The sequence below is a fragment of the Phalacrocorax carbo genome, chromosome 10 (genome assembly GCF_963921805.1).
Source record: "Phalacrocorax carbo chromosome 10, bPhaCar2.1, whole genome shotgun sequence".
NCBI classification, from domain to species: Eukaryota; Metazoa; Chordata; class Aves; order Suliformes; family Phalacrocoracidae; genus Phalacrocorax; species Phalacrocorax carbo.
Genome location: NC_087522.1, coordinates 4,090,023 through 4,116,906, shown reverse-complemented (window position 1 = coordinate 4,116,906; position 26,884 = coordinate 4,090,023). Strand labels below are relative to the sequence as shown.

The 26,884-nt window shown below is 46.7% G+C and overlaps 2 protein-coding genes across 2 annotated transcripts; one reads left to right on the top strand and one right to left on the bottom strand.

Annotated features, from left to right (window-relative positions):
• The first annotated feature begins 620 nt into the window (after window positions 1-620).
• TMEM11 (transmembrane protein 11) lies at window positions 621-9,623 on the top strand. Its single transcript, XM_064461505.1, has 2 exons — window positions 621-751; window positions 8,716-9,623. Exons 1-2 carry the CDS (start codon window positions 687-689, stop codon window positions 9,230-9,232), a joined length of 582 nt encoding a protein of 193 aa, XP_064317575.1. The 5' UTR covers window positions 621-686; the 3' UTR covers window positions 9,233-9,623.
• Window positions 9,624-12,563: 2,940 nt separating this feature from the next.
• Window positions 12,564-25,991, bottom strand: DHRS7B (dehydrogenase/reductase 7B). The gene is made up of 7 exons (XM_064461504.1): window positions 25,937-25,991; window positions 19,445-19,620; window positions 17,662-17,777; window positions 16,744-16,954; window positions 15,979-16,071; window positions 14,343-14,495; window positions 12,564-13,986 (listed from the first exon to the last, which is right to left on the bottom strand). The coding sequence occupies exons 1-7, from the start codon at window positions 25,978-25,980 to the stop codon at window positions 13,781-13,783; spliced, it is 999 nt and encodes a 332-aa protein (XP_064317574.1). The 5' UTR covers window positions 25,981-25,991; the 3' UTR covers window positions 12,564-13,780.
• Window positions 25,992-26,884: the final 893 nt, after the last annotated feature.

The following is a 26,884-nucleotide window of genomic DNA, read 5'->3' as shown; positions in this document are numbered from 1 at the left end:
CATCCCCTGCTCCTCTTTCAGACTTGATTAAAGGGGTTAAATTTACCCCAGCGAATAGCAGTCTCTCCTCCCGAGGGAGGTGCTGCTCTGAGGAGGTCCTCCATTCCTCCTGCCTGCGAACAGAAAAGATGTATTTCTTTTCGAGCAGGACAACAAGGCAGGGCTGGGGCTCCGGAGGGCTGCTGGCCCTCACCGAGAGCTGGCCCCGCTCCCGCCCACGCCGCTTCCCCGACCGGGCCCAGGAGCCTCGCCCGCGGCGGAGGCCGCACCCCCGCTGCAGCCCCCTCATGGCGGGGCAGGCCGGGGCCCGCCGCGGCGCTCCTCCCGTGGCTGGTGCCGGTGCCGCTCCCTGGGGAGTGCGGGAGCCGGGGACGAGCCGCGGGGGCCGCTCCGCCCGCCAGTGACCGGGGGGGGAACGGACGGACGACAACGATCCGGCCTCCCCCTGCCCCGGTCCCCCGTCCGGCCGCGCCACCTCCATCACCCGCCGAGGGCACTACGCCTCCCAGGGGCTCCCGCGGGCGGGCGTGGCGCGGGGCACTGTGGGACTTGTAGTCCGCGCCTGGGCCCTGCCCCCCGCCCGCCGAGTGGTTCCGGCGGGGACCCGCGAACTACATTTCCCGTCGGGCGGCGCGGCGGGCCCGGGGTCTGCTGGCGGAGACATTTGCGAGGCGAGTGTCTCCAAGATGGCGGCGTGGGGAAGGAGGCGCGCTGGCCCCGGCAGCACCAACAGCGGCGGCGGCCGGGAGAGGTGAGCTGCGGCCGGGGCGGAGGGTGCGGGGCTGCTGAGGCGGTGCGGGCGGGTGGGGAGCGGGGGGAGGTGGGCTGTAGGCGCGCCCGGGGCTCCCCGCGACACCCCCACGGGGGGCAAGGGCGGGGGCCGCGCTGAGGGGAGCGTGGACAGGCGGCGCGGGTGGGGGCCGCGCTCCCGCTGCTGCGGGTCTGGGGCGGAGGGGCTCGACGGAGCCGGCCGTCTCCCACTGCGGGCGGGCCCGGGGTCGCGGCCGGGGAAGAGGAAGGAAGGGGAAGGTCAGTGCGGCCCCGCGGGGTGGTGGCGGCCGCGGCCCTTCCCGCCGCGGGGATGCGGCGCTGGGGGCCGGAGTGGAGGAGGGCCAGCCCCGGGGAGGCTCCTTCCACGGCTATTTTTAAAAAGCGGTAAGGGCAGCGACGAGTCCTCCAGGGTGACCTCCTTCGGCGGGCGGCCGCCGCCGTCCCCCGACCCGCGGGGACGGCCCGGGGCGGGCCGGGGTCGCCGCCTCGGCGCTCAGAGAGCTCGGTAACGCTCCCTCTCTGCCTCTGTCGGGACGGAGGAGCAGGAGGACGTGCTGGAACTGCCCCTGGAGTAGCTGTAGAAGTTTGGGAATCGTAACTTTAAAACGGGAAAAAGAGACGGAGGCAAATCTAGTTGAGCTACTTTAAAATCTGTATGCACAGTTCTTTACCTACTTAAAACGTCTGGTTAAATCCTGTATTTCCTTACGTTGGCATTTTCCCTGTTTTGCCCCAGGGCTGACTGATGTAACCAGCAGCTGCTGAAAGTTGCTGCGTTTTTATTGTGAGGAGTTTTCTTTTGCCCTGCTGCCTTACCTAGAGACTCTGAGATCTCTCTTAATTTTTGCTGTGGCTTTTGCTTCATTTTGTTCCTTTGCTGTAATTCAACGGTTTTCTTTTTGATGGTCTTGAATCTACGTAGCCAAGGAGAGCCACAAGTAGCCCGTAAAATTCTGGCGCTAATGTGAATTGCAGGAATGCTGTCTGAGTTCAGGGAATTTGAAAGTAATTGAACTGGAAGAGCCAATGGAATTACTGCATCAGTGTAGTTTATATAAACAACTAAGAATACCACAGAGCTCAGTGGCGGAGCGGTAAAGCTGTCTGCACCCGGTGCTGGCATCTGCCCCAGCGCTGAGCACATGAGGTGTGGGCTTTTCTTGTGGTAGACCTGTTCTCCCAGTAGAAGTGAAGAAAGAATAATTTTCATTGAAGTTATTAAGTGCTTTTTTTTCCATATTTTCTACCAGGGTGAAAATTGATGCAGACTTAAAAGTGAGTTGTTACCTTGTAACTTAATCCGTGAGCTATACAATAATGTAATTGTAGTTTGAGGTGATTTTTTTTTCAAGCTATGATTAATCTTGATCTTATGATCAAACAATACTTATTCATAAACATAAGTTACTTTGTGATCCTCATGCATGTGTTGTTTTTCCTTTGGCAATGAGAAGCATGTAGCTAAGTACAAGAAAGCACAGAAGCGACAAAGCAGAACAGATAAGCCATTGACCGGTGTTTCACAATCCCTATGAAAAGACGGTGGTTCTTTTAGGTGTCATCCTGTATGAACGTGACGGAAGATCGTACTTCTAATAGGTGTCGGGTGATGTCAGCTAGGTGCTACTTCTTCCTTGCAATTGCAGAGCTGGAGATACGCATGACCAGGCCTCTGCCTCTCTCCATCGGTGGCTAATCCTAAATCACACCTACCAATCTCATTTGACTGCTGTCAATGTGAACTGTGTAAAAGGCAGTGTTGACAGACCTGATGTCATCAATGATGACACACACTTTTTATATGGTGAATACAGTTTTCTTAACACTGGGCAGGATTCTTGTCCAAAAACACATTCCTTTGAACTGAATACGGTAATCCAGCTTTCCTCATAAATGAGCTGCTTCAAGGAGTTTTTATAGTTGTCAGCCAGCTAGTCTAAAAGGCATCTGTGTGTTGGGAGGTGGTGTGAGGAGACTCAGTAGTGAATAAAATACTGTCTGCTATTAGACTAGACCAGCTTTCATTTTAAAAAAAAAGTCCAGCAACTCTATGGAGACTGTATCCCTTCATAAGTGACTTTATTGACAGAAAGAAGTCTGCAATTGGTCAAAAAGTACTTTCCTCAATAGGACTAATGTAAAGACATTAATTTTGAAGGATGTTGGCTGTGAACTCCAGCTGATGCTCTAGTGGTGAAATAATGAGGTTAAACAAAATAACCCAAAACACTGAGGAGAACCAACTAAATATTTGCTTTTCTTCATTTTGGATAGACTCTTTAATGGAGACTGTCTGAAGGGAATTGTTAGTCTGTAGACCAAAACAATTTTTTTTTATGCAGAACAGACATGGAATTGTACTTCGTGTTTTTGTATAAAATTCAGCACGATGGCCGCCAGAACACAAGACAGAATGCCATTTGTTCCCCTGGAAGATGTTCTAACAAACTCCAGAAAGAACAGCTTTAATGTTATCACTGCTGCTTGTATTGGCTTCTCTGTGCCCTTAAAGAGGTCTCTCCTCTCACTACCTGCACTGCTCAGATTTCTGGGACTCTATTTGCTTACAGCAATGATTGACCTATTTCCATTAGCCTGGCTAATCATTAGTTGGCTTAAAATTGACACCTCTTTTTGCTCTGTGGCTGGAGTTTTTTGTTATGGTCTGGTGATGTTTTCCTTACCGTTGTCTTCCCTTGCCAAGGCTCCTTGAAGATTTCACCTATGCTTTCCTGTTCTCCTTCCTACTTGTAATTAAGGTATATCTTTTGAACGGAAGTCTTGCTTTATTGCTACTATTTTCCCATTCTTCCTCTGCTTGAATGTCTGCATCAACAACCTGTTGAGGACGGCCTTTAAGAAGCCATGGGCCTGACGGCTGTGGCTAATGGCCTGGGACTGGTAGATTGTGTGGACATTCAGCAGAGAAACAATTCTTCAGCTGCTAAAGCTGGGATGTGTTAGTACTTTCTGTATGCCATGCCCTGGAGCTCTCCTGAGTAGGAAAATATACTGTTGAATATGACTTTGAGGTGGAGTATTTCCACTGAGAATTAAAGCCAGACCACAGCGCTCATTCCTTGAAATTTCATTTCAAGATTAAGAAGGATTTATGCAGGGGAAGGGAAGTTTAGTTTATGAATTCATCATGACTTTATTGACTTACTCAAGCTTGGCTGAGATGCTAATAATGACCCCAGATGCTGTGCTTTGGCCATCAGTAATGTCCTTTTTCTGCAGTTTACTTGCACAGCCAGCACAAAGTCCCTCTGTTGTATTGCTAAACTAGATTTGTGTGTGTATGCTGCTCGTGACAAGCGTTATCACGCTGCTGCAAGCCTCTCCTTTCTTATTTGACTACTAATCAGACCAGTCTTCATTTACAGTTAATCTGAACGGATGTTTGGTGCTCTGAGGGATACTGTTGTCCAGGAACATTCTTCTTTTAAAAAAAAAAAAAACAACAAACAAAGCTTGAGCTATGTGTTATGGGAGGAGTTTAAAAAGAACTTTTTTTTTTTGCACAGAACTGTGCTTGTGCTTTGTGCAGATCGAGATTGTTTCTAATTGTGATTCTGAACATCTTACGGAACTGAGATAGTTGGATGACTTGAAAGCCTTGCCAAAAGTGTATCTGGCAGATCAAGGAACACAGGCTGCAAGCAACAAACTCGTGAGGCTCAGTCATTGTCCCCTGCAAGTGGACAGTATTAGGAGGATGCTGGGGTTTCTTCCAGGATGTTGTCATCTGTCCTGTTCTCAGCACCGTGTCCATTTGTTTCTCTTTTTGCTCGTTGGCACTTGGCAAAACTTAAGGTCTCTTCACGTTGAGTGGCATTGTGCCTCCTCCTTAGAAGGGTATTTATTTCTTCATCCATAAAGACTATCCGATTGCAACTTGTATTTGACTTACATTTGACAGACAGGCTGCCATTTTCAGGAGGTGGCTAGGAGACTGATTCCGAGCTGGAGGCAGAGAAATGGAGCTGCTTTGAGGACTGTGACTGGGAAACTGCTGGAGTTGCTATTGTTCAGCCAGCTGCAGCACCCCTCTCATGGTGCTCTCTGATATTCCCATGTTAGGAAGGTAATCCAAATGTAATTTGAAGCTTGCCCTATAGCTCAGACACTTCTGCCCCTCCTGCTGGTGCTAGCTCTGTTAACAACTGATTCCATATTTATAACTTGGGCAATACCAAAATTTTACATCAGTGATTTTAAATTATTTTCAACTTTGTGTGCTGAGTAGTTGAGTGCTCTCCCGTTCCCCCATCTATGCATGCAGCTGGCACCAGGAGTGAGACATTTAAAATTTCTCAAGGATAGAATGTGTAAAGCTGCAATAGAATCAATTGTTTGGATATAAGGTCCAGAACTATTCTTATAGAACAGCTGTACAACTTTTTAATGCAGCCTTCTTTTATGGGGTGGGGAGGCAGGTCCTCGAAGAGCATTGGAGTGAATAATATTCACAAGTGCTTTCAGGTTCTGGTCTATCTAGTAAATAGCATGCTGGGCTTCTGAACATGTGGTGGCATTTTATGATTTCTGGACTTCTCTGACACTGGTTACTTACTATTCTTTTAAGTAAAATGGAATTTATATAAAATCACCAGACCTCATAACCAGTGGATGCCAGCTTGGAGTTGATTGCATAGCTCTGCATTTTTGTTTCATTGCTGGGGGCTGGAGGACAAGCTCCAAAAGACCAACTCCAGCCCCAAGTGCCTGAGCAAACCCAATTGCTTCGACTGTGTTTGTTCGTGTGCAGCTGCTGGGTTCAATTGAAAGGCTGTGTCAGGAGAGATTGCCTCTGTGGACTGAGGTCCTCAGTCCTGCTCTGCCTGCCAACAAGCTCTACAACCTTCTCAAGCCCACATATCTTATCTGAGTCTATCATCTGAAAACAAACCAACTTTCAGCTTTCCATCCTCCAGGGGCAGCCAGTTCTTGTGTGAAAATAATACGCTATAAACCCCACTTTCTCATTCCAGAAATGGAGACTTTCTGCTTGCGTTCCTGACTCTTCATGCATCCTATTGTTTAAGCAGCTAATTTTTTATTCTTTGTCCTTTGTTTTTGGATTGCCTATTTTGCCATTTGTAGCTTCAGCACCGTGATAAGAGATTTATTCCCATATTAGAGGACTAATTTAGAGAAACAGCATAGTTCAGGGGCCCGGCTCTGTCGGGGTGAATCCTTTGTGCAGTTTATTTCCCAGTGATTTTTTTCAACAGAACATATTTTAAGATCTGCTTGTTTTGGCTTAGGAGGATTGTGCTTCTCTTGATTTCATTGTTATAAAGCCCCAGAGCCTGGCAAGCCAAAAGATTCCAGAAGAGATGGATAGTGCTGCCTCTGGCCAAAATCTGCTGGGTTCCTGCTCTTTGACAGGTGGCTGTTGCTCGTGGTATGGCTCTGTTTGTGTACACTACAGCGAGAGGAAAGAAGGGATATTCAGAGGGAAGAACAGGCAAGACCGGAGCGAGGAGAAGTGAGGCTGATAGGCTAGTGCCACCCATCCTGATGCTGAGCCTGGAGAAATCCCATGTAATGTAGTTACTTAATTCCTAGAGTGAGAAGTCCAGTTCCCCATGGCTCTTGTACAGGCAGAGAAGAAATGGGCTTGCTTCACCCTTGTTTTCCTGGTGATGGCAGGGAGATCCTGGGATGACTAGACTATTGGGCTGTTCCTATGCCTCTGCAGAGTTGTTCATTGAATTTGGATTCTGCTTCTCTGGTGTTTAGATGCTGACTGGGGTTAAACCACGGCAGTTTTGCAGACCCACGCTGCGCGTTCCTAGGTGTTACAAAACACTGCAAATGCTCCTTGGTAGGAAATACTAATTTTATCTGGAGGGTTGTGCTAGCGCTGGGTCAGCTTCCAGCTTGAGAATGCCTTTCAGCAATAGCTTTTCCCTGAATTCATTAGGCTTTAGCAAGTGGTTTCACATAGTCATTGGTGGTGTTTTATAGAGTTACCTGAAGTCTCAGCAAGTCTTTTGTAATGAAAGTGGAATTTTTTATTTGGAAGAAGCTGTGCTTGTAACAGTTGTCATCCAGGAAAAAAATCCATGGCAGAAACCATTACCAGCTGTGCGCTTAATGTATGAGAGTAGCACCTGGTTAACTAGTTCTTTGTTAGAAACCCCTCAATGTTAGCTGATATGCTTAGTTATATTAGAGATGTAGTACTCTTAACATTTTTTTTTTATATAGGTGCTATCCTTGGAATTTTTTCTTTAAATCCTTGCCAATTCACTACAGAACGTTGGAGCCCACAGTGTCCTGTGCTGAAAGGGTTAATAATTTTCCAAACAATGTCTGACAAGATGTGTATGCCATGGGCTTACACAGCATTCAGGTGGATTTTTATTTTTCTTTCTACCCGTGAACAGGCCAAGGGGAAAATGCACTGCAGAGAACTCAGTAACTAGCTGTAAGTTTGAGTTTTCTTTGTAGTTCATATAAATTCCAGCCAGACTTTTAATGAAAGTGCTTATTACTCTGCTTTGAGAGAGGCTGGTGCATCTTGGGTCCTGCTGTTTGATATGTTTGCCGCTGTTAGCAAAAGCAGCTACTTCTGGCAACAGCTTGTAATTTAACAATATTCTTGATTACAGGTGGCCACTGCATGATACCCTTTGCAGCATGAATGGAGCTGCACATTAAGGGTAATGTCTGGAAATGCAGCAGCTTATGAATGTGTATTTTTCTCCCTTATTTTCCAGTGCGTGCACATAAGTACCATTGTACTAATGGAGTAAAAAGTGCTAGTTTCATTCCCCATCCCAGCAGTGCCTTGCCTCCTGGTATTGGGAGGGTCTAAATGCTGTTGGGATGAGGTTGTTTTGTCTGCTATGATTAGGTCAAATACGTGTGCAAATTTTTTTCCTTCTGCCAAAGGAATCTGCTAGATATTTTTATCCTCAAGAGGCCACGTGTTCAGTTTTGTTCTGCTTAAGCACAAGTATGTCAGAAATAGTTAGTTCTTATGCTTAGAAGGGAGGATTTTGCCTTGTTCTAATGGATAGGTTTTTAGCCTTTCTCAGCACAGGTAAAAAGTCATAATCCTGTTTCTTAGTCTATTACATTAATGTAGCTGCAGCTAAGGTGATGCGTGTGAAGATGGCAGAGGGAAGGTGGAAGTTGATGTTACTTCAGGTAGCTAAAAGCAGCTACTCAAATGGGGGATGTACAAGTCTTGTGAATCCCCTGTCAGCAGGGAGCCTGATCCAAGGTGAAGCGAGCCGCTTTCTTCATGGTTAAAGCTGCGCTGGGTTAAACAAAATGTTCCTTTCTTGCTTTGCTGTGTCCTGTTTCTGCAGAGGGAGTGAACCGTTCTGTAACAGAGTGCTCTGCTACCTTTTTCACCTTCACTTCCAGCAATGTTTCTTGGCCACCCTTGTTGGATTCGCTATGGGGGACTAAATAGCAAGCTGCATCAGTGGCAAGGAGGTAGTTACTGTGGGGAGAAAGCAAATATATTCATCTAAAGATGCTTCCTCTCTTATAAACCTTCCAGTGCAGCTTGCCCTCTTGACGGATGAGTTGCTAGTCTTATTGTCCGTCTTGATGCGGTGTGGTCACTAAGGTGTGACACTTGAAGTATCTCTGGAGAACCTGCTCGGGTGTCTGTGAGGAACCATTTTAGCATTGTTAACAAGATCCTATTTTCTCAAAATGCTCTAGCTCCTCCAGGTTAGGAAGAGGTAAGGAAAAATGTTGCCTTATTTTGGGATGACTTCGTGTACAGCAGGCATAATTAGCTGATGTGAAATGAATCTTGATTTGAAAAAGCTGCTTGTTGTTGAAGAGAGGCTGTGACTGACCTTGAGGGGCCGCCCTCACTTCAGGCATTTTTCTCTTCTGTTCTCACAGCTGGGTGGGTGAAAAGTCTGCCTTTAAGCTCTGTGGTTTTAACTCTGTGTTTCCTGTTAACAGGGTCACCTTGTCCTCCACGGACTGTTACATCGTGCATGAGATCTACAATGGCGAGAATGCTCAGGACCAGTTTGAGTATGAGCTGGAGCAGGCGCTGGAAGCGCAGTACAAGTACATAGTGATAGAGCCCACTCGCATTGGGGATGAGACGGCCCGCTGGATCACCGTCGGGAACTGCCTGCACAAGACGGCCGTGTTAGCGGGCACCACTTGTCTCTTCACCCCTCTGGCACTTCCAGTAGATTATTCTCACTACATCTCCCTGCCTGCTGGTGTGCTGAGCGTGGCTTGCTGCACCCTTTATGGTATCTCCTGGCAATTTGATCCCTGCTGCAAGTACCAAGTAGAGTACGATGCCTATAAACTTTCCCGCCTGCCCCTGCATACGCTCACCTCCTCCACTCCGGTGGTGCTGGTGAGGAAGGACGACCTGCACAGAAAGAGACTGCATAACACGATAGCACTCGCTGCCCTGGTGTACTGTGTAAAGAAGATCTATGAACTCTATGCTGTATGACTGGAGCAGGGAAGAGAGAAACCCACAAAGACAAGCGTATTAAGACTCCCACAGTAACATTTTGTTTTTCCTCTTTGAGAAGCAGTGGAGACTGGGAAGGATTTGGTTTAATAGAGCTGTTATTTTTAAAATAACACATCACTGGTGCACCAAGGTTTTTCAGTTCTTCGTTACACTTAAGATGTGGATGTGTGGTGACTTGAGAGCTGTATGTTAGGCCATGGGAGTCCAAGCCAGCAGCGGAATGTCAATGAAAGCAAGCTATAGAAAGAGGGGGTGTGAGAGCTGCTTTTTTTTTTTTTCTGAGACCTTTAAGTATATTGTTTAATTGTATTACACAGAACCAGCCAGAAGTTATCATTGACCATTAAAGGATGAGAATTTCAAATGCTTTTGCTCTCTTGTTACTGTTATCATAGTTCCCTTTTATAGTGTCCTTCCAGGGGACGGAGGCTTTGCTATGAGAACTGCAGTGGGGACAATTATTTATGAATGCTCACACGCAGACCTGATACTCCTCTTGCCCATTGCACGTGGCAGCAGCTTCCGTGTTACTTCACAGCAACCATCTGTTGAAGGAATAGCTGTAGAGTGTCGCGTTCCCTCTTGCTTGACTAGTTTTGTTTCTTGGAAGAGGGCTTATGTGTTATCCCACTGTTAATATCGTTTTGGTAATTGCTTAGTCATTGATGATCGGGACTAAAGGTGTCCCAGTCCTCTGCTGCCCTGCCACCTCCAGCTACTATTTCTCTGAACAATGGAGGTAACCCTGTAAGTTTCCAGCTACAGACACATTCTGCTGGGTTCTTGAACAAGTTCTGTCTAATGTGGATACATCTCCACTGAAATGCATTGTACCACATGCAGCTGAGGACTGCCGAGGTGGGAGCCCAGCTCTCACCTCAGTGCTCTGTTACCGCTGCTGGCACTCAGATGGCCCTGCCCTGACGACACAGTTCCGCTGCTCTTGCTTGGAACACGCTTCTGGAGCTGCCTGCAACCGCTGCAAGGCATCCACATGATTGTGTCTTGTATCTGTGTTATCTGAAGCTTTAGAATTCGGTCTTGTGCATTAATTCATCTTTTTGCTCAAAACTGTCAAAATCTTTTTCTTAGAATGGGAAGTATTTACTGTCACAAGATCTGCCAGTTATTGTTAAAAATAAGGCCTTGCTGTCTTTAATCTCCTCCTACCAGATGGAAAATAGGCGTGGCTTGCATCTACAAGGCTAGCTTGGCACAGCTTCAAGTGTTATGATCTGAAGCCCTGCAATAACTGCCTGCCCACAGGTGTACTGCTCGCAGCCTGACCTCCACAGCTGAAGCACTGACCTTGGAAGGGAGTCTCTTGAGGTCAGAAACCAAATTCCGTAGTTCTATCTTTATCTTTCCAAACTGCAACAGCAGGCACCAAGAACTCCCCCTCGCCTCCAGACTGCAGCAGGCTTTTCTGGCCACGGTTCCAACTTGTGCTTTTCTGCTGATGCCGCTCTGCGTTGGCAGGGCATGCGCCCCAGCTGCCCGCGCGGTGGGCAGACGGGGTTTGCTGGGAGTTCTGAGCGAGTACTTTTACCGCAGGCGCAGGCAGCCGTACCTGAGCAGGCACGTGGGCTGGAGGAAACTCCTGTGGCATCGAGACGTTTCTCGGTGGCAGCAGCCCTTTGCCTCTTCTGCCGGTACAGTGGCTGAGTTGTCTCCCTCCAAGGTTAAAAGCTGGGATCCAGAGCGTCTCTATTTATAGCAACAATGTACAGTTGCCTTGGCAGAGAGGAGGGGAAGAAATGCAACTACTTCATCTTTCTGCGGTTAGCCCAAGACTGCTGGGCAGGCTGCCTTTCAAGTCCTGACGTTGTTTGTTCCTCAAGTCCCGTCTACCAGATGAATTTTAAACTGGTGGCAGATATGCCATAGTTTAATATGTGCTTTATTGCTGCAGAATGACCTGAAATATCCTTATGCTAGCCACACAAGAGACATTCCTGCTCTTTTTCTAATCTGCAGAATAATTGTCAGGGCTATTAGTTCCTTTTCTTCACCAAACCTCTGTGGCTCTGGGCACTTTTTTTGTGTTAAGCTTTCTCTCGCCTAGAATGATGACTGTGGCAGAAGGACTAACCCTTTCTAGGCTCCCTAAATGCAGGGTTTGCATCAGACTCTGGAGTTAAAAATGAACAAGTTTCCTGTGGTCTCTTATGGCAGGAGGAGAAATGAAAAGTCAGCTTAGCTGTCACAACAGCTAGGTCTGTTTTAAAAATGCACCCTTCATTCTGAGGTGGAGAGGACGTGGTGGGGGCTGGGGGGGGAGTCAGTGCTGTAACTATGCAAGGTGACCTGCGAGAATGAGAGGGGTCTTGAGAGTTGTGTTGCACGTTTCTGCCTTCTCCCATGCTGGTAGCTGTGGGTTACTATGGCTGGGGTCAAGCCTCCCTTTCAAAAGCCCTGCATGCTTTGCTGCCCATCCTGAGCGTTGCGGAGGTGGAAATGGAGTGTGCTGCATTCCCCTCGTCACAGAGAGGGAATTTCCCTTCAAAGGGGACCGTGCACGCTCTCAGTAACCTCTGACTTGGTCAAACAGTAACTCCCCACACGTAATTTTTTTTCCTCAGGGCTGATGTGTTACACTGCTCAGTACCCTGGAAGATAGCACTGAAATTCAAAACGGCCCCTCGGCCCTTTCTGGGTAGCCATGACCTGAAACACCAGAAGACGGAGCAGCTGGACGAGACTGGCAGGAGTACTGTATTTTGCCAAGAAATGGATGACCTGAACATGTAAAACCTGAAAGGAAAAGCACAACTAACGCTCACAGAAACCCCTCGTGGAGAGGGAGAGAAGGTAATGCCTTGGTTTCCTATCTTAACAGGAGAACAGATGCATACACCTGAAAGCTTCAACTTGTGACTTCAACTCTAGGCCTTTCTGTAATAAATCTGCAACCTCAGCCACGGTGAAAATGGTAGAGGATGCCCTAACTGAGCAGCAGCATTGTGATTGTTTAAATGCATCCTGGTCACCACCCGGGATGGATCCTCGGAGATAGTTTATAAACCTGTAGTGGTCAAGAAAAGCCTTTTTGAAGGAGAAGGTACTGCAGGGCCTGCACACCTGTATCAGCATTTTAGTGTGACTAATCCTCTGTGTGGATTCACACTATGTCTACTGTAAGCTAGCAAATGATGTAAAGAGAGCCAGGATGAACTATGTTGTTCTCTACCTACTATGGGTGCAATAGCACCTTGCAGGGATGTAAGAGAAGAAAACCAAAGCCCTCCTGCTTTCCCTTCCTCTAACGTTACCTGCTGTGAGGAGCTGAAGTAGAACAAAAGATTAATTTCAGAGCAATGTAATTTATTTGTCATCAGAGATGCACTCACAGGCAGGACATACAAGGCAGTACATATAGAGAATGCTGGTAGGTGCATGGAGGTGGCAGCAGGGGTCTGGGCCTTGGTTCCTACTAGTAGGCTTTATTTCAATTAAAAGTTTAAAAATATTATTTCTGGCCTTCCTGAACTATCTCTGTGCAGCCACTCCTTTGCCCTAGTGGTGTGGGTATCCCTCATGTGAGAAGAGGTGAAGAGCAGGCTATGGCACTCCCTCAGGCCTGTGACATGTGGACAGGCATGTATTGTTCCCCCACTGGATGTGATCCCAATTAACATCCGTGATTGTTTTAAAACAGATGCGAACTAAGGGTCTGTCTCCTGCACTGTCTGCCCTACACAGATTCTCTTGCTTGCCAGGAGATGGTGTGCCTGGCACCTGCAGACTTGCACCTGCCCTGTGCACCAGGCCTGCAGGTGAACCAGCTGTGCTGCTGGCAGCTGCGCAGTATTTACACGCAACAGCACACCTTGCTGTGCGATTTTCTACGCATTCAGCACTTCCCCCGCATTAACTGTGCTGGCGTTAGTACTGTACTGTCAGGTAGTGCAGAGTTAAATGTCCCTGTACATTGGTACAGCATGACTGAGTCAGATAAAATAATTGCCAAATAAAACTTAAATTTTTACATCAGTTACTACTTTAAAGGTGGCACTGGACTTGGGTTCAACTTAACATGCCAGATGTTTTGGCACATTAACAAGCAGAGGCTCTGTGAAGTGTCATGTTCTACATCAGATTGGAAGGAGTGGGAAGGAGACACTGATCATGAGAGCTCCCAGCTGAGGACTGTATTTCACAGGGGTCATGGGGTGGGGAAAGCTTGTGTGAAGGCAAAACAGGTAGGTTTTATTTGCAGCAGGCCAGTAAAGCTGAGCACGCCTGGAGTGAGGTGAGGTAAGGTGCTGTCTCCTAGCACGTGGCCCCACATGCAGCCTCAGCTCCCCCTTTGTCCAAACACCCTTCTTCAGGTGAGGTTTAGGTGCTGTCCTCCAGCAAGTGGGCCTGCCCTGATGTGGGGGAAGCTGCTTCCCACTCTCCATGCAATGGTAAATTGCAGCATTTTGAGAAAGGTTTTTCCTGCAGGAGCACCTCCACTGATGTCCCAGCCAAACTGCAGGGGCTTGGCCTCTCCCTACAATTACTGCTCGAATGAGCTGAGCTCTAAGAGTCCTTTGCTTTTCTCTCCTTTTTTGCTCTAGTTGCCATTAAGGTGAAGAAGAGCCTGGGGCAGAGGTTTCGCAGGTAGACAGCCAGGCAGGGTGTTAGGCCAGCTACAAGTACTTCCTTCTTCTTCTGTCCCACTGCATTGAGAACCACCTGAGCAACCTCTGCGGCTGTCTGTCCTTCCGCGGTGTTCTTGTCCATAACTGCCAAAGGAAAGCAAAGTAAGCACCAACGCCAGCAGGTAAGCCCACGCTTAAGTACCTTTCCTAGGAATGCTCTGTTCTAACTGTTCACAGCTGCTTGTATGGTTTTGGTTTTTACACTGGTTGTGTATGGGAGCACAGGCAGCTGTAATTCACGGTTGGGCTAGAAGTCAGTAGTTGCTGTCTAGGAAGGATAAGTTTTGGGAGTTACTGTTCCTACCCTGCATCCAAAGGTGTCTGTTGATACTTCAGGGCTAACCTGTGTCCCCACCAGAGGCCGTAGGCTGCAAGCACACTTTGGAGTAACTCAGTGAGGTGGAGATGCTTTAGATAGACGGCACAAAGTCATATCTCACCTCCGTAGCGAGATCCATCTGCTGTTACAGCATTGAGAGAGAGGTTTGTCTGAATGTATCCGGGGCTTACAACTGTCACATCAATGTCATACTGCTCTACCTCTGCTCGTAGACAATCAAAGAAGGCCTGGGTAGCATGCTTAGAGGCAGCATCTGAAAAACAGGAGAAGGACTATGCACTAAGGAGAAGGAGCAAGGCTGAAGGTAGATTCATCCGCCTGAATGGGTTTTTCACTGAAATGCAGTCACTTCTCAGCACAAACCCAGCAGCTGTTCTCCAGCTTCTAGAGTTTGGTTGTTTGGTTTTTTTTTTAGTGAATGGCAGCAACAGGTAGTGGGAGTGAGAGGCAATTCAGGAGGCAAAATGTAAATACTCAAGTTGGAAACTGGCTAGGATCCTGAGCTTAATATCACAGCCATGCCAAAGCACTACAGAGTGAGCCCAAGCTGCCTCCCACTTGCGATAAAGGAGGCACAGAGCCTGGCTTGGGAAGCATTTGATGAGACAGGCTGGGGCCAGGGGAATGTGGTGCCAGTGCAGGAGGGCAGAGCTGACACTCGCTGCCAAGCACCCTGCTGGCCTACATGTGCTGAGTGTTAGGGCTTGCAGAGCAGGTTCAGAGCTTGGCTGCACACAAGTCAAAACCTGATCACATAAGCAGACAGGAGTAGAGGAGCGTGGCCTAGGGTAGGATTTCCCCGTTAAATGGCTGAGCAACTCCTTTTGCTCGCTCCTTTTCCACGTATAGTTGGTCAGTACCGCTGTGACTGCCACCCCCCTGACACAGCTGCAGGGGTGACACCAGCAGCACAGAGCTTAGCGCAGGCTGCACACCTGGTCTGAGGGCCTAGGCAAGCGCTGAGCTCTGTGCTGCCAGGCCCACGTGGCTCTGATCCCTGCGCAAGCGCTCTGGAAGCTCTTCTGAACACACTGACTTCTTAGTGCAATCGTACCCAACGTCACCTGCAAAGACCAGATAGCCCAGACCTTCACTCAGCATCACGCCCTACCACTCTTATGCCATCATCACTGTACTTCTCCATTTTTATGTTTATTGTCAGTGATTTACAGATGCTTGCATGCCAAACACTCTCCTTCTGGTTCATCCAGCTTTTATAAGGCTTTTTCCAGTGATCTCACCAATATAATTTCTTGTCATAACTGATTCAGCACAAAGAGTTCGCTGGATCAAGATAACTGTTTAAGCTCTTATTTTGGCATCCGTTGTACTGTGGCACTTCATAACTTACTAAAACAAAAAGTTCCTACCTTCTTGTAGGAGATTAACCTGGCAAACGAGAAGGATAAAATGCAATAAAATTATGGAATTAATCAGAAAGTTTATAGGGAGGCTCAAGTGTTAAGATAGGAATATAAAACTGTTTTCAAGACACTGGAAATATTTTCTCGTTTTCCACCTGGTAACAACTTTAGGACAGGGCTAAGATCTTGTATTTAAGAGTGCCTACCTCAACAGCTGTCAGTGATTTGTGACCACACTAAGAATGATGCAAAGCTCTGCCTTCCCTGCATGCAGCCAGCTCTACAGAGAGCTAAATGTGGAAGCAGTAGCCAAGTATTCATTCAGTCTGGTGCCCCAAATATGTCTTCCCCATCTTCTGTGGAGGTACTTACATGCGGATCTGAAAGGAATGCTTATTTTGCCTTGAACACTGCTGATGGCCACAATGTGGCCTTGTCTCCTCTTGATCATGGAGGGGAGAAGTGCTAGCAAAAGACAGAAAAGACCCATTCAGAATAACAGTCCTGCCATCACTGCTGTCAAGAATAAATGCTTTCTCAACATTCAAAGATGCCTAAGTGAATTACAAGATCCTCATTCAGCATAGGGCAAGGGACAGTGCTTAGGATGCCTCTAACTGAAGCTGCAGTCTGGCTGGGATGTTCACCTGTGAGGAGAGTCCTTGTGCCTGCAAGGCTGCACAAAGGCTGTTAGAGTTGCTGTGATCTCCCACAGGCGTGGTCAGCAGGACTTGCTCTTTTCTGCCACCAGTACATCTTCCCATTTGCTGCAGCTGATACCCTCCAGGCTGAACTTCCTGTGTAATCAAAGAAGTGTCCTAGGAAAGCTACAGCTTCACCTAGAACCCATCCTGCGTTCTCTAGGGTTTTATCAGTGCAGACAGGCTGACTGTATCTCTCTTCATAAGCTCCTGCCAGACGTTTTAAACAAGGTGGTATCTCTAATCGGGTGCTTGCCATGCAGCCATGCCCAAGCATCTCCTTTAGGCCTGCCCATAAAACAGAACATTCCTCCCCTCTTACACTGTACTGTGCCAAATACATCTACAAACAGAAGTTAAGCTGTGCTTAGTTGTGTTGGCCTGCAGAAGGTATCGGCCAAATCCACTGTCCCCCTGTAATCTGGATCATGGGTACCTTTGGTGAGGGCTACCGGACCAAAATAATTTGTTTCCATCACTTTCTTGTCCACATCCAGTCCGGTGTCCACAATTGTGCCTCGGAAGCTAATTCCTGCATTGTTGATCAGTATGTCCACATGACTCAAGTACTTCAGGATCTCTTCAGCAGCATTTAGGACAGTTTTAGTGTCCGAGAGGTCAAATACCACAGTGTGAGGTTTGTGTGTCTGCAAATAAACAAAAGTTGGCAAAAGACCAGTTCAGGCCGTGCCAAATGTGCTGTAGGTTCATGCTCCCAACTTAAAGGATTCATGGGATTTCCCGACTCTGGAAGCACAGAAGCAGGACCAGCCAAACCTTGTGCACTTAGAGAGCAGCAGTTCTACTTGGTAGGAATACATGACAGAAGCAGGTTGTGCTCTTGTTTTTACTGTTACTTATACCAGAGCCTAGGAAAGGGGCAAGTGAGATCTTCCTCAAGTACTGAAGTTTGCTATTGTCTTATTAAAGAAAATGCATCTGAAATAGTAAAAAAATGTAATCAATGTGTCATCTTCAGAAGCCAACAATGCCTTTCTTAGCCACTGTCAGCAGAACTAGGCATCAAAAATAAAGGCCAACACAACGAAAGTCACTTTTCCGCATTCACTATATGACACAGAGATGCAAGGGGCCTGGCCACTCTGTACTCTCATTCTCTCACTTCCATTACAAGGCAAGGAGCCTTTCAGCTGGCTTATTTTTGTAGAATTTTTACAAGATATGACATGTCAGCTCAGTGTACTCCTATAGCAACATCTATCCCCAACCACAGAGTTGCATTTTTCCTATTGCTCAATGGAACAACCCACAAGCAATTCTGTAACTTCTGTAATAACATGAACAGAAATCCCAGCCACACGAGACAACAAGCCTCTCCTTCTCCCACACTTACATTCTTTCGGTGGTTGGTCATGGTAGAAAGCTCCTGTACCAGGTCTTTGAGTTTCTCGCTGTCTCTGCCACAGAGCACCAGCTTGGAGCCAGCTGCATGGAAGGCTTTTGCACATTCTTTGGAAGAAGCAAGGGAGAGAGAAAAGTAGACATTTGAAAGCCAGAGACGAACAGCAGATCCACATCATACGTGGTGACAGGCTAAAACTTCCTTTAGCTGGCAAGGATCTAAGGTGGCTTTATTACTCCTGGGCCATAGGCTGATTTACAGTGAAGTCACAGCAAGATGCCATTTTCCTGTGACTTTGGCAGACACTACAGCAGTGACGCAGCCGCTGTGTTCACAGTTACGGTGCTGCTTATGCAGTTATCGGGCTGTTTACGCATCCTCCCCCACCAGCTGGTCAAAATTGCCTGTGCTTCTCAATTTTTGACTCTTATGCCCTTCTTAAGACGGATGACAGTTACTTTGTGTATGTCATCTAATGCAGCGGGGCCTGGTCTTAGAAGTTCAGTTTTAGTGGATGCCTTCCAAAGGTTTTGGAAGCCTTGGAGATAATGGCTTCTTCAAAGTGATCCTCTTCATCAAGAAAAGGCTGAAGAAGGGATGCCATGCTGTTGTCCTCCTTTCAGTGCTACCAGCTGCTGAGGCAACCGCATGCTTTTCTACCCCACCCCTCTGTGATCCAGTGAGACAAATCGCTTATTTGTGCAAGAGAATACAGTGGGTGGTAAGGCAGGGTGTTTAAGAGCACACAGTAATTAGAGGTGGTCTAGTGTATTAACAGCCAGGAGCGAGGGCAGTAGTGTAAGATCTTGCCAATAAGTCATCGAGGGGGGAAACTTCACTGCATAGTGGTGGAAATCTATACGCCCAGCGCCATGCAGTGCTTTATCTGCCCAGCCTACCACAGCTGGAAGGTCTCTCCTGAGATACTAGCTCTGTCTCTTCTTGATGTGAAATGCAAATTATTTTACCACTCCCAGCTCTTTGGTTCTGACAGGCAGAGAACTTCGTTTCATGGCCGTTTCATCTCCTTTGGTCATTGTTCAGTGACTGAACACCCTTATCCTTAAGGACAAACTCACATGCAAAGACAGCATCAATTTAAGCTCAACTTGTTCTATAAAAGTACTTATCCTAATGAAAGGCCTTGACAGCAAAGAGTGCCTTGTCTTCTCCTCAAGAAGCTTTTAAAGCAAGTATAGGAAGCAGAATTAGATAACGTATCCACTCAAAGAATAAGTTTTATTTGGGGGAAAAAAAACCAAAACAAAAAACTGTTTTCATTTAGAAAAAAAAAATACTCACTGGTGTTAATATTGCCAAGAGCTTGAATTTAGAATAGATGGATTTGTATGGCAAGATAAAGGTACCTTAACTTCGGGGAGAGAGGCAGGGAGAAGGAGTAGAAAGTATAGCAGGGTATCTGGAAATAAAACATGAATGCATTCTGGGAAGTTTTGGAGAAACAATTTGGCTTCCTGGCTTTTTCAGGTTTTAGAGAAAATAGCCCCGACAGCACAAGAACAGCATAACGTGTTCCTTGTTTTGTTGCTCTGCAGTTTATACAGCATGAGTAAAATCTTCCTCAACAATTTTGAGACTCTCTTGAATCAAAATTTGGGCTGGCTACAGTTATAACCAATATGGCTGTGCAAGCTATGTCTCTCAAAATTCAGAGCAGTATGAACTTTCTGCTCATTACTGCTTTATTCCCATAGATGCCCCTTCTACAACCCTCTGCTTGTCCTGCCTCTGGTGCCCTTCTTTCGGTACCTACCTTTCCCCAGGCCAGAGGTAGCCCCTGTGATCACGACCACTGCCTCCTGGAGGTAAGCTCGCATCCGCATCCACTGCAGCAGCCGGAAAAGGGCAAAGATTCCCAAGCTGCCAAAAAGCAGTGGGATGATGACTGTGCTTGTGAGATCCATGAGTTTTCCTTTCTGAACAGTCTTCCTAGAGCCACAAGATGAAAGGAAACAGACCATTTCACCATGAAGAAAATTAGCAGAGGCTTGAAAACTAGGGAAATCCTTTTTCTTAACCTTGCCTCAGACCACCAATAAACCAAATCCCATGCAGATGTATCTTCAGCAGATTTCCTCATCCCTTTAGACTTTCAAAAGTACCCAATTTTAAGCATTTAAATGTGAATCTGAACATCCCAGCAGGACACTTGGTGTTGGATCTCGCCAGCTGCCATGTAACAAACTTGGGCTCAGAGATACCGTTCCCACATGCTTTTCCATTTTGCTCTAGATTCACTCTCTTATACAAAGTGTATTTAGAGTGGAATCTCCTCAGGGCTGGGATATGTCTCTGCATTCTTCTGATTGTAATAAAACCTCTTAGATTTCTCCAGAGCAGCCAGTACCACAGTATCCATGTGCCAGAGACCAGTTACTGTGTATTATCCCAGATGGGTATAAGCCAGTCTATCTTCTGGAGACACAGAGTAAGTTTTCTCTTCAAGCACGTTATTTGCTTAATGCACTGAAATCTGTGCTTCTTTCTCTAGAGTCTCCCACCAGCCGTTAGTAGAGACAAGTTACCTGATTTAAATGAACCACATGTCCAATCTAGCAGGCTAAAGCCTACAATCATGCTTTTTACGTTTATGTCTACATTAACTGCACAGTTTAACAGCATGAACCTGTGTTCTAATACACTGAAATTAAACCTGACCATGAAACCCAAGCTAAAGGGATCTATGAGAGCGAGCTCATCCTGGAATTGGATTCTGATACCAACGCGTAGCTCTAATCTCCTTGCTAAGCCATTGCCTTTAAGAGAGTAGTTTATGTTACAGCTTACTACATGGCCAAAGAGTAAGTGATACTTCTGCTGTAAAAAAGGTCACTAATTTCCCCACCATATATACCCCCAAGCTTTTATGCTCAATGTTGCAGTAAAGTCAGTTACCACCCCTTCCTGGAATCCATACAACTTTTGGGACACGCATAAAGTCAAAACCAAGTTTTAATGTACCTTCCCTGTTGTGCAGGTAGAGTTTGAACCCTTGCAGTTTGACCTGCAAGATAGACCTTTACCAGGAAGATACTGGAAAGGTCTGGGCACACAACTCCCAGACTACTTCAAACAAAAGGACAGCATGAGTAGCAGAAAACAAGAGGTAACTTATAATGCTAAGCCAGAATTCAGTGTCATTAAGTAGGGCTGAGCTTGTATGGAGCTGATGGGATGACTGACAGAGGCTCTACATGCCATGGAACAGAGCTAGTGTGGAAAATGTCAGGCTCTTCCAGACTTCCATCAGGGGCTTGGACAGAATTCCTCAAGTAGCTGGTCCATGAACAGATTAGCGTGCTGAACCAGTAGTGAACTGTATAAAACAAGTATTTCTGGAGGTATAGCTAGAATACAATAAAATAACACATAAAGATAGCTAGCTCTAAATAAGCTTGACAAGGTCTAAGAATAAAGCTTTCAAGTTACTACACAGCTCTTCTCAAGGTGCTGTGGAGCTTCCCATTCATGAGCTAACTCGTGTATCTGCAAAGTACCTCATCGTGTAATACACTGCGCACAATGCAGGCAGCGACCCAGGCCCCAAGCTTCCCCGGGGCTAGGGAGCGTGCCCAAAGTGGGAAATCAGGAACCCAAACAGAAGATTAAACTCATTCCATTGCAAAGCAGTGCCTGAGCACATCACCCAGCTGCTCAGAACAGCATCTTGTTCTTCCACCTTTGTGCTGAATGCGCTTAAAGAGTGTGTATTTTGTACTGATTTACAGCAGAGGACTGGCAGAGCTGATGTAACGTAAGAGTGTGTACCGCCCCTAATATAATTCCTGGGAAAGAGCTGTTTAGATAACACAAGGCCACTGGCCGCCTTTAGGCTGGATAAGCAGGAGGTTCTCCTTACTGGTTCATGTTCAGCTAGTCATTTAAAGCAGCTGCCCTCCCATTTTTTTTTGTGCTCTCAAAGGTTTCTTGAGATTAAGAAGACAAGATGTGGGCAGGGACGACAGGTGCTGTGCTGGCATTGAGCAGCATGGCTTACAGGACATTTTGGAATCAAAACTCTTCAGCTCCCATTTAGGACCTTTTGTTATTTCCAAGTGGGAGCTGACAGGTGGAGTGGCACTTCCTTTACGAGCCCAGGTGGAAGCTGAGGCATTTTAAAAAGCTGGCCCTGCCCAGCTTTGCTTCTGATTTCAGTGAAATGCAGATAAGTGTAAAGCAGATAAAAAGGTAACTGGGAGGGATGGGGCTTTTCTTACACCTTTTCTAACTAAACCACACTAGGAGATGGGAGGGAGTCCCATGTTTGATTACAGAGCAGTTCTTTCACATTCTTTGGCAAAAACAAAGGTTGAGTTTGCAAAGACTCAACTCTTTGCCACAAGGGCTGGTGCAAAAGAGCCCCCATCTTACCAACTGAAAGCTAAGCGTGTTTTGGTCAGGTAGCATCCATTGCTCATCAATATGAACGAGTTACACCAGCTTAATTTATTCCTTAATCATATCACTTATTCATCTACTTTCTAAACAAAGAAGGTCTGCCTTTAATCCTTTTTCAAATGAAAAATCTTTCCCAGCCTTTTATGGCTTCTCTTTCTCCTCCTTGCCCCCCCATATTATATACAGGAACTGCGCAAATTACCCAGTCTCTGCCCGAAGGCTGCAGCAGGCTGTGAACCCAGACAGCAGCAACAGCCTGCTTCTGCAGCTTCCAGGATAGAGTTTGAACCAAGAGTTAACCCCCCCAGTATATGGGGAGGGGAAATACAGGATGGGGAAGAGAAAGACTGGATGAAGGAGGGGGAGCGAGAGAGAGAAGGACTAGCCGATCAGAGATGTGGATCCTTTTTTATTAGGGCATAGAGTTGCAGTACCTTCTTCCAAGGAAGGTACTCAAATGGCCCCTTAAAAAGAGCCCAGAACAAAGAAAATCTCAGTTCAGTCAGACTTGAGAAAGATGACAACCTAGCTGAACTAAATTAGTTCAGAAAGAAGAAAGAATTTCTTTAGCACCTTAGACCTACAGCAACAGGTTTTGCTTTGGTTTCATAGACGAGCTTGTATGACAAACCTTATTTCAGCTTGTCATATTGAACATGCCAAAAAAAATCATTGATAAAATAAATATCAATGGAACAAGAGAACATGGAAATCAGCTCAAGCCATAGAGCCCCACTGCAGTACATTTAACAATATCCATCTTATGGAGCCCAGAGCCAGGCTACCGACACAACTGGGTGGCAGTTGCATTCTGTTCGGTTTTCAGGGTTATTTGGTGGAAAGACCACAGGAAAGAATTGCTGCAACTTCAAGAAGTTATATTCTATTCAGTATTAGGGTTATTTTCTTCAAAAGCCAGCAAATGAATGAAAATGAAAAAAACTGCTTCAATCTGAAGGAGAATGAGATAGATAATAGATAAAAAGAGACTTGATTTGCATCCACAAAAATGCTACGTTGCAAGACAAAGGCTGAGAGAAGATAAAAAGCAGAAAACCCAACTTAAGATAGATAACACTTTGAAGGAGCTAAAGACATCCCAAGGAAGATAGTACCATGTCACATTAAAAACATGGGGAGGGGTGGGGAACACATGGGTTTCCACACCTAATTCAAGATGAACTGGATCTCCTCAGACCCCCTGCTCAAAGGTCCCAGACCCCACTGCCACCTTTCTTTGAAAATTTGGGTATTCACACTGAAAAAAATGGGTATTAATTCTTAACAGATCACGCTTATGACACCAGGTTACCAGCAGGAGGGAAGCCACTGCTCATAACTGGTTCAAATAAAGTCCTGTAACTCTCAGTTCTCCATCCCAAAAGGCAGGATTGGAACACATAGGTTATCAGAGAGCAGAAATAAGAACACCAATAATGTAAGCAGATACAGGTGATTAGAAACATTGAAAGGCTTACCATAAAATAAATCACATATAACCAGTTAAAAAAAACCCTTTCCCTTAAAACAAAAACTGGATGTTATCCCATAAAAGCCAGGACGATGACTTCCAAAGGAAAAGGATCTTAGTTAATAAGGTCAAGAGCGCACTAAAGGCAGCAGAGATGAGATCAAGTCCTAAAAGAAACCAAAACCACAACAGTTTCCCTAAACAACACCTATTCCTTAGCTTCAGCCACCTAGAATCGCATTGTCCTTTACATGACAAATGGCAGCAACTGGGAGGCTATTTTCAGAAATCAAAAGGTGTCATTTAAAAGGTGGGGGGATAAAAGGAAGGGAAAAAAAAATATTTTCCTAAGGAAGCCCTTGTCCAGAAGCAGAGCAGCTCTAAGCTTCATCAGCTACTGACTTTAGTCTGGAGAAAGCACAATATCCTACCTTTGCAAAGAACTCACTTGCCAGTAACTCTGTGAGACGGTGTCTCCCTCCGGTCTTTTAACAGGACAGACCTGACTTAAATTTGGAAATGGCAGCAGTCCGAGCAGACGCGCTCTGTCCAATGCTAGCACGGCCAAGAGCTGCCTCTAAAAACAAACCTTAGGAGTACGGTCTGTGACCTTTGAAATGTGGGGGTAATTTAACCCCTAGATTGAAGGGACAGAGGTGAATTCCAAACTTATGATGACCCTCTGATTATTTCTAGTACTAAATAAATAATTCCTAGTACTGAATCCAGAGCATCCATTAAAGATAAATACTAGAAAAAAGGCAACTTCTGAATCAGTTGCAATTCTCTATTACTGTAATTAGTTTTGGGGCATACGCTGATTTTATAGTGCACATTCTAAAATGGGTACCACGCTAATTAAAACAAAAAGGACTTTTTTTTCTGTCTTTCCTTAGGATTCTTGAGAACTTTGAGCGCAACTGAACAGACAGATGAGCTTCTCATCATACTCTGCATCAAACCTCAATATTTACTGGGGGAACGGGCATTCCCCTCCAGCAGACCAAATGCACTAAGTCCCTGGTAAGCCATGTATGACAGGGAGAAAAGTGAGCATCACTTCCATTTTATATCAGCTAAACAGTTTTACTGACCCAACTGCTTTGGAAAGAAACGGAAATCAAAATTACAAAAATCTAAGCCAGAAAAGCAAAAGTCATACAGCATCGGCTGTCAAATCAGTAGTTTAATATAAGCCAATGGGAATTTGCTGACAATTTCTCTGACGCATAAGGTCCCCATAAACGGTAAGTTAAACTTTAAACACCTCATTCAAAACCCAATGAGAAAAAAAACACGATTACATTAATTCAAACAACTGAATTACTGAAATGTCAGTCTGCACTTAACACGCTGACATAATCAGCTTTCATTCCAAACCTTACAAGGAGAAAATAACACAAAAAAATACACTGAGTAAACAACCAGTAAAACTCCTAGGAAGGAACGCAGGACCTGGACAGAGCTCCTCACCACAACACACCCAGTTCAAACAGCAAACAGGAGGGTATCAGGAGAAGGAATACAAAACACCAAGCATAATTCTCAAAAGAAATGACGGCACCTGGTGTTACAGAGAGCACCACAGAAGTGTGTGTGCTGGTACCTGGTAGGTCTCGTTATAAGTAGCTGGTAACAACAAATGAGTGTTTGAGGTTTGCCAGGGAGTAAGTATCAGCTGTAAAAAGTCAGCTGAAATTAACTTTTTCTAGTGCTGTTTGAACAAGCCACCATCTGACAGGAATTGCTTGAAGTAACACCTAGGAAAAGCACCTGATATATTTCAGTACTCATTCAACAGCATCCTGCTTATGTTTTTACATAATTGTTATGCAAAACAACCACCTCACTCCGTGGTAAAGGGAGGGGGGCAAGTATATTCCTAACACCCAAAAAACCAAATTGGACTTGAGAAATCTTCTTCTCATAAATCTTCCTGCCACTTTTATTCAGTTACCAGCTTCATTTCCAACCCTCCCTCTCGAAAACCCTCTGTTGGTGTCTGGGACGCAAAGGTAAATCAAAGTGGCACGGTTAGAAAATGAAAGCATTTGCTGTGCCAGAGGGAGTATTTTGCAGACATTTACCAAATCAAGAATCACCTAAAACATAGTGAGAAAAGGAGAGTTGGCTTAACGTCTTCCCCCGCCCTGATTTATATATAAATATTCAACAGCCGTAGCAGGGGTGAATTATTACCTGAGGGCCCAGGGCCTCCCTGCGGGTAGACCGGGGCGCTCCCACCCAACCTCTCTCACCTCCAGCCCTCCGCCCCTCAGGGACCCCACCCGCGGATTCTCCCGGAGGTTCACCGGCAGGCAGAGGCAGAGAGGGGCCGGGGCCGAGGAGAGCCGGGGGGCGGCGGGGAGGCCCTACCTGGCTACCGCCGTCACCATGGCCACCACCGACAGTCTGCGCATGCGCCCGAGGCGCCGCCGCAGGAGAAGAGGCGGGCTTTCCGGCAGAACGTCCAATGGCAAGTCGCTCCTCCGCGCTGCGCGCGGCTGGAGGGACGTCCCGCCCTTCCCTGGTCCGCCTGCAGGTGCCGCCCGGCCGGGGAGCGGTGCTCCCGTCCCCGGGTTCCACCCGGCGCGTCTGCCCACGCCGCTAATGTCACATCCGTGTCACCGTGACCTCGCGTGGACGCTGCTTGTCCCGTGTCGTCTTCCAGGGTCGCCGCAGGCCGAGCTGCCGGGCGGGGCTTGCGGCGGCGGGTGCCCAGGCCGCCACCCCGGGGCGTGGGAAGGCCGGGCGGGGGCCGAGGCGGGGGCATGGGTAAGGAGCGCAGTTTGGCTTCACCAGGCACCCACAGCTGGGGCTAATTCCTACCGTCCCGTTCCAGACATGAAATCTGGCTGTTCCTGAGTAGTTTTGCTGGGCGGGATGTGCCTGTGGCTTGTTTTAGGTCTTGTGTAATTACCAATGTGACCGGCAAACGGGATCCCTGACGAGCTTGGAAGACTTCCCCTTTGCAATGGTCGCTATTTTATGTGCACATTGCTGATTATGCTGACCTAAATTATCTTCTTTGATACCTTCAGTACTTAAGTCCCTTCCAGTATTTAAAGCAGGACCATAGGAAGGATGGGGCAACCTCTTTAGCAAGGCCTGTTGTGACAGGACAAGGGGTGATGGTTTTAAACTAAAGGAGGGGAGATTTAGACTGGATATAAGGGAGACATTTTTTACAATCAGGGTGGTGAAGCGCCAGCCCAGGTTGCCCAGAGAGGTGGTCGATGCCCCATCCCTGGAAACATTCAAGGTCAGGCTAGACGGGGCTCTGAGCAACCTGATGTGGTTGAAGGTGTCCCTGCTCACTGCAGG